Genomic DNA, 10794 nt, shown 5'->3' with positions numbered 1-10794 from the left:
TTTTATTTTAAAAATATATATATATAGGTGATTATTAATTAGTTAGACAAAATATATATATATATATATAAATTAAATTAAATAAAAAATAGTGAAAGAGAAATATCGAAAAAAATACTTGAAAGTTGTTATAAAAGTAAGATTGTCCAAATAAAACTATATATTTTAAATCATATTATATTTTTATATATATTATAGATTTATATATATATATATATTATAGATTATAAATATATAGACTTTCTCTTTTTACCTCCGTTAGTCTTTTGTTTTAGTTGGAAAAAAAATATAGATATAAATTATTGATTAAATTATAATATTATAAATTCTGCATACATGCCAACAAAACATATATAAATTTGGATCCCTGCAGTTTTACAATAAACAGCTGGAATATTTCAGTTATTTATTAAAATTATTGTATTACAAAAAAATCGTTATATAATGATATATATCTTATAGTAATACAATATGTATCACTAAAAATTATTTTTATTTATACAATAAATATAATATATATTGATTTATTGTTAAAAAGTGAAAGTATAGACTATAATGACACACAAAATATGTTATTAAATCTCATTCAAAATCAATACCAAAATTATATGTAACTATATGTTAATATATATATATATATATATATATATATATATATATTGTATCTATAATAACACTTTTTATATATCACTATATATAACATTTTTTGTAGTATTGTATTTAATTTTTAAATATAAATTGTTAGTGTAATAAAATAAATTTAAAGAATTTGGTCGACGTAAATTTCAACAACGAAAAGTCTGGAAACGTTATCTGTATGTATAAATTTATGTTGAAAAAATTGAAGTATATAGATTGACATTTTCATTGAATACTCGATCAAAAGTCTAGGGAATTTCTAGTGTAAAGTGCTAATTAATGTGGTATCTTATTAACAAAAATAGTTGTTTATTAGCGACTCCTATTAATAGGAGTTTGGTGAAATCACATATTGAGTTGTTTAAAAATAAACATAATCTCTTAAATAAGTATCGATGCTTATGAATAAATAAATAAATAAAAACATTATTTTCTTAGTTCAAGGTCTGCCAACGATGAACACAAACGGCGGAAAGAAATACAAGATCTGAAAAATAGATTAAATTAAAATACCCATTAATCATAATAAATTAAAATAACCGCTAAACATCTTTTTTGAGTTTTATTGTTAAAAAAGTGTAGTATAAATAAAAAAAGAAAATTGGTATGTTATTTATAAAATCTCACCATTTTTAAATAAGATTTGTAAAAGTATAATGTAAATATCGAGTAAGGCGAGATAATAAGTTTCATTTAAAATAAAATAAAAACTAATACATTGTTTATAAAAATCACTATCCGAGATATTATTAAAAACCTTGTTGATGTCTAAGGGTGTGCAAAAAATCCAAATTGATCCGAACTGATCCATAACCGATCCGATCCATATTGAAAAATCCGATCCATTTTGAAAAAAAATCCAAACCGAACCATTTTATAAAACCGGTTCAGTTATCCGATCCATTTTTACAAAGTGGATCAGTTCGGTTCGGTTTGGTTTTCTAAAAAAACTGATCCATATATGAGTAAAAAAGTGGATAACTGCACCGCACCGAACCGATCCAATTTAAAAAAAAACCGATCTATATTTTAAAAAAACCAAACCGATCCACTTTATAAAAAATAGATCGGTTAACCGATCCACTTTTATAAAACGGTTCGGTTTGGTTTGGATCGGTTTTTTGAAAAAACCGATCCATGAATGATAATACCTACACCGATAAGAAAAGATACAGAAAGTCGGTATAAAAGTATGAAACTGATAATGAAGAATTGGTTTAAATTTTGTTTATTAAAAAAAAAACTTTGTCAATCCATGTTATTTGTTTGTAGATTTTGTTTTATGTACGTTATCCATCCAATATCTAAAGATGATAATAAAGAGAAAATTTGTAAAAGTTGGCTTATAATTTATTATTATTATTTAATTTTTAATTATTATTTTGACTCTCTCTTTCTTTCTATATATATATATTAATCTTTATAAAATGTATAAGTTTTGATTTTGGTTTTTGTAAAAAAAAATTTATTTTTAATTCTTTAAAATTTAAAATCATGTTTTTTAGTTCCTACTTTCATGTAATTACTTTTAATTACTTATGTGTATATTAAAAAGTCAATTAATCATCCTAAGTGGTATCCACAACTATATCATACTTAATGTATATGATACTTTTTAAAATTTTTATAAATCTTTAAAATAAATGTTATTTATATATTTTAGGGACAAAAAGTATAAATATAAAAATATAAAAAATATAAAAAAGTATAAATAAAAGTATATATATATATATATATATATATATTATATAAGGACTATAACCAATTTTTGCTCATTTTACAAAGATTTTTACAAATTTTAGAAAGATAAAAAAAATTTTAAAAATTATATGAATTAAAATTAAAAATCACTCATTTTATCAAGACTAATTAAAAATGTATTTAAGTCTATTATTTTTTATTTCATATAATATGTGTTTTGGTATGAAAGATTTTGTTTAGAATAATCTTGTGGCAATTTAAATCTAGAACATTTAAAATAGTGCAACCTATTGCATCTCAATCCTAATTCTAGGTTGTATAAACATGTAAATTAATCTTAAGATTTTAGAAATAGTCCCAAAAAATCTCATAGTAACTTACTCTGTATTTTACTGGTCAACCTATGTATTTATGAAGATAACTCATCTATTACATGTCAGTCAAATATCGACATGCTTATCAATGCTTGATCAAATTGATCTCAACCTAACTTCCAATGTAGGTATTTGAACGCAATATTAATCCAATTAATACAAAGGAGGGTTTAGATAGTCGTTCTAGAGGAAATAGACAATTTGCTCAAAAGAGACTAACAATCAAACACCAACATGATTATTCACTATCGATACTTTATGACATAATTAGTATGTAGATGGTTACCTAAGTCAAACAAGTCTTATGAAGACTAAGTAAATAAATTTTCAACAAAGTGACCAACTTAGATCAAGATATTTTTGGTAGGGTACACAAACCTCGGACCTTAAATACAAGATACAAGAAGGTTGCCAAATTCACCGTCATCAGTACCGTGGCTTAATCACAATCGAAACTTTAAATCGTGAACTAATATCAACTCAATGATGAGTCTGATTTTCATATAACATGGTGTGTAAATATGCAAGAGAGAGAGAGAGGGAGGAAGGGCAGTAAGATAACATATATGGAGAAAGTGAGAAAAGGAGAAAGCGAATTTATGAGCACAGATGGGTGTTCCATTATTTCAATAATTTCTCACGTCACAGTTTAAATTATTCAGTGAAGGGAGTAAACCAAACAAACTTTCCTGCTAACTCCCAAACAGCACATACATTATTCCATTCTTTATATATATATACCTTACAAATAAGGATATGTACGTAATCCAACCCTACCGTTATGATTATTCCTCAGCCAGTTTAGTCAACAATATCCTAACCAACCTTTCCCCTCACACGCTATGCTAGCTAGCTGCATGAATACAAATACGGCACTGATATTCAGTATGAATAAATACAGGTATAAGAGAAATTAATAAACTCACTACCTCATATTGTATTAGAGAGGAAAATCTGTCTCATTAATTAGCAATTTTTTTTAAGTGTCGAAGAAAAGCAAAAAGTTTTACATATGTCTAAATCTTGAACCAAAAATTAGTCATAATTATAATTAAACTTAATTCAATTTTATTATATGTTTATAAAATGAGAATTTTTTTATTTATATATTATATTTTAATCATATATGTAATCTCCAACTATCAAAACCAAAAGCTTGCGAAAATATCTTGAAATTTAACCAAAAAGTCAAACATCCAAATTATGATGCGGTTAAAGAGAAAAAATAAATAAATAAAAAAGGTAGGATACGTTTGGCCAAAAGAATTGCTTACGTTTCCCTGAATATACAATACTCCACCAACCTCTTACACTTGAATCCTTTCCCCTTTTTTCTTATTATACTTTTTTTCATGTACACTAATAATCATCAACCTACATAAACATTACGCACATATATATCGACCCTATTAATTACTCTAATAAATACTTAGCCACAAAACCATCAGTAATTAGTAATTAATTACCTCATGATTGCTCAAACCGGATCGAATAATCAGCGTCATTGCCAAGGCCTCTGGTGGAGGAATCGTTGAATAAAATTGGTGCAAAAGGGCAATCACTAGTATTAATTGAAGGTGGTACTGGTAAGAGTTGTGAGTGTGGTGGCGGTGGTGATTGGAGCAACCTAATTTGCCTCTTCAAGAACTTGACATAGCGAATGGCTTCATCGAGCATGGAAGCAGTGTCCATTTTGGTTCCACCAGGGACGAGTCTTTGGAGGATGCGGATCTTCTCGCTGATCCTCTCGCGCCTGTGTCTCGCAGCCACGCTCTGAGGGTCCTCGCTTATGCGCACGTTTCGTCTCTTTGGTTTTCTCACGCTTGCGGGGTCTATGTCGACGGGTTGCATCGCTGCCATTTTGTACATCATTTCCTTCATGGCTCCTAACTCTTCTTCACCCTCTTCCTCCTCTTCGAAATGGATCCCTAACACGTCGCTCAGAAAGTTGTTGCTTGAAGAAGAGGGTGCCACGTTGGACGAGGATGAGGGTTGCATGTGGTGGGGGTAGTTAACGTTAACACTAACACCCATTGGAATTTGGCGGTGATCATGATGGTGATCATGGAGGATGATGGTGTTGTTGTGTTGATCATATGTTCCCATGTTCCCAGTGTTGTTAACAACATTTGTGAATAATGTGGTGTTTTGGTTGGAATTGGAATCCATGGCTACAAAACACTATGGGGAGGGATGCTTCGGTTTTTGTTCTTTCTAATGTAAGGTTTATGAGTGGACTAAAAGTCTAAGGCTTTGAATGAGAAAATGAATAAACTAGGTTGATTCTCTGATGGCTTTAAACGTATGCACCGATTATTAAATAAAGTAGCGATATCTCGCCGCGTAAAAGGGTGGTAGCTGTGTGGTGGTGAGAAATTAAGGAAGTGTCGCCCTTAACAATTGATGGTTCTAGAGAAGGTAGCTAGTGAGGGTCCAAGGAGAGAAAGGGAGAGAAGAAATGTTTGAAAGGAGTTTTGAGGGAAATGAGTGTGGCTGCAAAAAGTACTTGGATGAATGAATAAAAAGAGAGGTGGATCGGAGTTGCATGTTTAATGGGTTGAATACGCTGCAAAGTAAAATAAATCCTCATATTGCACACGTAAGGGGAAGGACGGATGAGCTGGCTTTATATACAAGACCGTGTTTGAATATAACTTTTTTCAGAATTTTTTAATTAAAAAATACTATTTATTTTTAATTAAAAAAATCCAAAATATTTCTAACTTATATCTAAATACATTTTAAATCACATTCCTAGACTTTTTAATTTGTTCTTATGACCTCAATTATCATTTTTTCAGGAAAATATTTAAGAATCATGGAGAGATAAAGAGATAACTAAAAAAATAGTAATTAATGTTGTTTTAGATTTTAAAGAAGAGAAAAATAAGAATAAGAATGTTAAATGTTAATGTGTTGTGTACAAAAATTTAAATAAAAAAAAGTGACTATATTCACGTGATTGAAATTTAAAAGATATACAAATTAAGATTGTTCTAAGATCATACGCTAATATGATGACAATATGTCAAGTTTGGAGATCATTGACTATTTTATCTTAAGATTATTAATTATTTCTCTATGGTCGAATAAAATGAGATAAAAACATTGGCATCGAACTTTGAAATCACTACGCTCTTAACGCACTCTAAAACAAGAGTAGATATGACGGTATATCCCATAGTTAAAGTTAGTCCGGCACATATATACATGAATGAGAATTTTTATCTATTTAATTTTGATCATTTATCATCTCCAAAGGAATAAAAACAACGCTTGCAATTTTAATGACAACGTCTGAAATCATTAAATGCACGATTAATGCATCCAATTTTTATATGTTTAGAAGAAGCATTCTAATAAATTAAGGTCTCCAATGTCAATTAAAAAGCAAAAATACATATAGAGAACATAAATGTTATTGACTATTTAAAAATCGCATTTACGTCAATCCCATGTTTACCTGGCTTACAATTTTTTTTATTGCATTTATTTTATAAATTTTGCTGAGAAACTTCGAATAACTGATAACTATAGGCTCAAATAATTAATTCACACATATCAAGAAAAGTTAATTTTTTTATTAATATATATATATGAGAAGGGTTCAAACAATACCGATGTAACTTTTACTAAGTGTTACACTGCTCAATAACTTTAAATTAAATGTGAATTTTGTAAATCTAACTGTTAGATTGAAAATTCATATCACTTTATATGTGTATATCAAATTTTATTAAAATTGAACAACAACTTGAGGGTAATCAAAGTATTCATATTTTAGTATATTTTGAAATAAATATATTACGTCAATTTTGTTTTATAAGAATGAAGTATCAAATCATCTTGAATTAATATAAAATTTTGTATATATAATCTAAGAGTAAAGAACTTTCAATCTAACGGTTGAATTTACAAAATTCACATTTAATTTAAAGTTATTGAACGGTATAACACTTAATAAAAATTACATCAATATCGTTTAAACTTTTCTCTCTCTCTCTCTATATATATATATATATATATATATATATTAAATTTCGATTTCTTTCTACAACTATCCTTAAATTAATTAATAAGACACTGAATTAATGTGTGTTTGTAAAGATTTTGTAATTCAAAAACAAAAAATGAGACTTTTTTATTTCAAGAGACAACAATTAAATGAATTCAACTTACTTGTTGAACTCAACACATGCATTTTAATAAGAGTTCTTTTATATATAAAAAAATTAATAATTAGACAAAAAAATATATTAATTTTTATAAAAATAATCAAACTATTTTAAAATTTTGGATCCTACAATAAGAATAGGAGGCATAGCTCATAATGAATTTAATAGGTGTACGAAACTTGTAACGACCCGCCCTAGGCCGTCACAAAATAACCAACTAAAATAAAATGATATATAATATAGAAAATAGAGCAAAAGCCAGCTACGCTAGAGTGTAAACATTTGTCTTCATAATATCAAACATAATTATATCAGAGTCAGTCTTAGTAAAATTATACAGTAATCCCATAATAACATCATATAAGACACCCTAGGTGCTGGTCAAGCTCTAAACCTAGCTACTTCTCAAAGCAGCTATCAGTAGACTTCTTGCTGTCCCAAGCCTCACACCTGATCTGCTCCCCCACATAGTGAGATCATCACAGTCCAAACCACATGGAAACATGCAAGGGTTAGCACATATAAACCAACCATAGTACGATAAAATGAAATATCATTAAACAGATATTTATCCATAATATATATATATATCCGCACCAAGGAAATAAACCTTATAAATAGTTATTTCCATGCCAAATATAAATCAAATCTAAAATCCAATGCATACAATCCACACCATTTGTATACATATTCCACATCCAGAAACAAAGTCACACCACTGTATAATTATTCCATGATCTCACACCAACATATCCTCACAATGTTGGCCTCAACACCATCCACCAAGTGTTGACACGCACGCTGAAACATATCAGCAACCCAGGAATCACACCTGACCTCTCATGGAAATATACAGCTGGAATTACGTCGTCACGTAACCCTGGTGATCATGGCCACTTCATCCATCGGTATGACTCGGCCTTGCCCCCATACCGGTAGCAAATAGAATACTTAGAGGAGTACTTCAGAATCCACCTAACATCTGAAGTGGTTTATCATATAATCTTTGAAAAAGTTTCTTATTGGAACCCTCACCATGGGACTCACAAATTTTATAGTTTTTCAAAGATTATATCCTGATCTCACCAATAGATCTTCCATACCATAACCTTACTCCTCTGAGTTCTATTAGCTTTCCACACCACATGCACATAGCATATTCCAAGATTATATGAAATCTTTTCCAAAATCATGTCAAAATACTCAATATAGCAAAGTAAATAAATAAACACTCAAAATAACTATCAATTTAACCAATTTACCCTTTTTGTGAAATGACAATCTTCATATAACGTATCATATTATGAGTTATACTTCTCCTATCATACTCAAACTTAACTCATATGAAAGATAAGAAGATTTTCTAAAACTTTTATGAAGATATCAAATCCTAATTCCATCATTTACTTTGTGAAAAATGATAAAAACCGCAACAGCTATAAGTAAAGCTGACAGCTTGACCCTTTTTCACTAAAATAAACATATCTTGAGTTCTAGACCTCCTTTTTGAGTGATTCCAACGCCATTGGAAAGCTAGCATCCAAGGCTACAACTTTCATGAAGACTACAAAGTCCAATTCTAAAAGTACAAAGGCGCTCAGCGCTTCCAAAGCGCTCAGCGCTTTGCTTCCAGAAATTCTCCTCTAGCTCTCGGCACCCAAAGCGCTCAGCGCTTTTAAATCCGCTCAGCGGTTTGGTTCCAGAAACCCTCCCCTGTTACGAAAATCCTCAATTTTCACCCCCAAGATCCATTCCAAAAGAAATTTATACAATTCCAAACCATTATAGAGTATAAACACCATCCAAACACAACGTATTAAGCGATAAAGACGAGTATTAACTATCAATCCATGAAAATCATAAGAAATCATGAAGAAATCTAACCAAACCGTCCCCATTTCAATCCAACCTCAATCATGCATAAAACATGAAATCAATGTGATATTTCAAACCCTTACATACCAGATTAAGTCTTATAAGTACTACCCTTACCTCAGAAACTTCAGAAATGCAAGATCTGGACAAAACCCCCAAATCTCAACTCAAACTTCAATCTCAATTTTCAAGGCTTTAGAGGCCAAATCTCCTGAAACTCCAGTTGTGAAGATTGATCCTGGCTTGATAAGCTTCCCAAATATGTCCTCAGATTTTCTCCGGACCAGAGCCTTTCTCTCTCTACTTTCTCTCTCTAGAATCTGTCTCTGTCTGACAAATGAAATCCTCCGGTCCTAAGTCCCTATATATAGCCATTTTTCAAAATTTCCAAATTTCACCCTTAGCACCTATTCACCTCAAATATCCTATTCCTTGAAGTATTTCAACTCCCTAAGCTCTGAAACAACCTCAAATTCACTCAGAAAGACCAGATTTATCTTATGTTCCTATCCTTCGATCTCCTACCCATCTTAATCCTTTCCATGCAATACTCACAACTCACCACCATATGAAATGCAACATGTGTCAACACACAAACAAATATCACTTTCAGATATAGATGCTTGGAATAATGAGTTGCATGCCATAATACTTCACTTAACCAAGATGAGGAGGAAGGTGATCAGTCTTCTTCCCTCTTAATACTGGTTCAGTATAATGGTGTACAATGCATCATTCACCAAATTCATGCACACACATGCCTATACAAACTATCAAAACATCAACCTCTCATCTCATACTATAAAATCACTATCATGCTTAAATAACTAATCAAAATCACATTAACATATAACATGCATAGAAGTAAGTACATTCCAAATCCACATAAATAACATATACATACATACATATATACTAAATAACTTAGTATTTTCCATGGTGTTACAAAACTCAAAAAAATTTGATTAAGAGTTGGAATGGTATACACAAAATTTTAAGATTAAGTTATAGTATTGTTATTATAATTCTAATTGATTTAATCATTTTGCTGGAATTTTTGAATGTGTAACAAGGATTGAACATTACACAATATTATAGTGTGAATTTACAACTTTCCAATATAAAAATAATTTTGTAATAACTTTTTTACAAAATTTATACATAAATACAACTTCCAATATCTAAACTATTAATAAAGGTGTAACATTTTTTTATATATACATTTTGTTGACTATTTTATCTTTTAACTTTCAAAATACTCTTTCTCTTTCATATTTTTTATTTAATTTTTATTCTTTTTTTTCTCAACTTTTCTATAAATTTATTTTTTAAATTTCTCACGTCATTTAAATAATTACTCAAAATTTCTCACACCACTAATTATTTTTTTTAAGGGTCACACCACTAATTATTAAACACTCACAAATAATATATAATTTTAATTATTTTTTATTTTTAAAAAGGAGGCACGTGTACTTTTATTACACAAGTGAAAACAAAAGCAACGGTTTAAAAAAAAAAAAAAAAGTAGCTACATTATTTGTTGTCTTTCTAAGATTAGGTTGGGGATGCTTATGATCATATTAGTTAAATAATTTAATCGTAATCGTTTATGAATATAGTTATTATATTCATATCATAACCGGTTTTATTACATCGGTTTTGATTTGATAGAATCAGTGATATTTTTTAAAATAATTGATTATATTTCCAAAATTGGTTACAATTAAAAGGTTATAACTAATTGGTTATACAATCAGTTATAGTTAAAACGGTTTCAAAAACTAAAAAAAAAATAAAAGTAATTTTATATTTTGTTTTGCTTATGAAGATGGTTTACTAATCTCACAAAATTGATAATGAAAAATTAATTTTAGATTGATAGAACATAATTTATGTGGATCAAATATTATTTTAATATAAACAGAAATCAAATCTAAAAATAATGATCGACCCTATGTGTCCTAAGAGAGACGTTATTTTCCTAGTCCAAAAAACTTGATTAAAGAAATTTTATATTAGTACACATT

The 10794-nt window shown here is 29.0% G+C and overlaps 1 protein-coding gene across 1 annotated transcript; it reads right to left on the bottom strand.

Annotated features, from left to right (window-relative positions):
- Positions 1 to 2788: 2788 nt before the first annotated feature.
- LOC109787659 (uncharacterized) lies at positions 2789 to 5708 on the bottom strand. Its single transcript, XM_020346196.3, has 2 exons — positions 4181 to 5708; positions 2789 to 3567 (listed from the first exon to the last, which is right to left on the bottom strand). Exon 1 carries the CDS (start codon positions 4881 to 4883, stop codon positions 4182 to 4184), a length of 702 nt encoding a protein of 233 aa, XP_020201785.1. The 5' UTR covers positions 4884 to 5708; the 3' UTR covers positions 2789 to 3567; position 4181.
- Positions 5709 to 10794: the final 5086 nt, after the last annotated feature.

This window comes from Cajanus cajan, chromosome 6 (assembly GCF_000230855.2).
Source record: "Cajanus cajan strain Asha chromosome 6, NIPB_CcT2T_4, whole genome shotgun sequence".
Lineage (NCBI taxonomy): Eukaryota > Viridiplantae > Streptophyta > Magnoliopsida > Fabales > Fabaceae > Cajanus > Cajanus cajan.
The sequence above is the reverse complement of the archived record's forward strand: the minus strand, read 5'-3'. Positions and strand labels throughout refer to the sequence as shown.

What these genes read in the sequence shown, in the direction of transcription:
- LOC109787659 (XM_020346196.3), bottom strand. Translation starts at nt 4,883, where the DNA reads ATGGATTCCAATTCCAACCAAAACACCACATTATTCACAAATGTTGTT.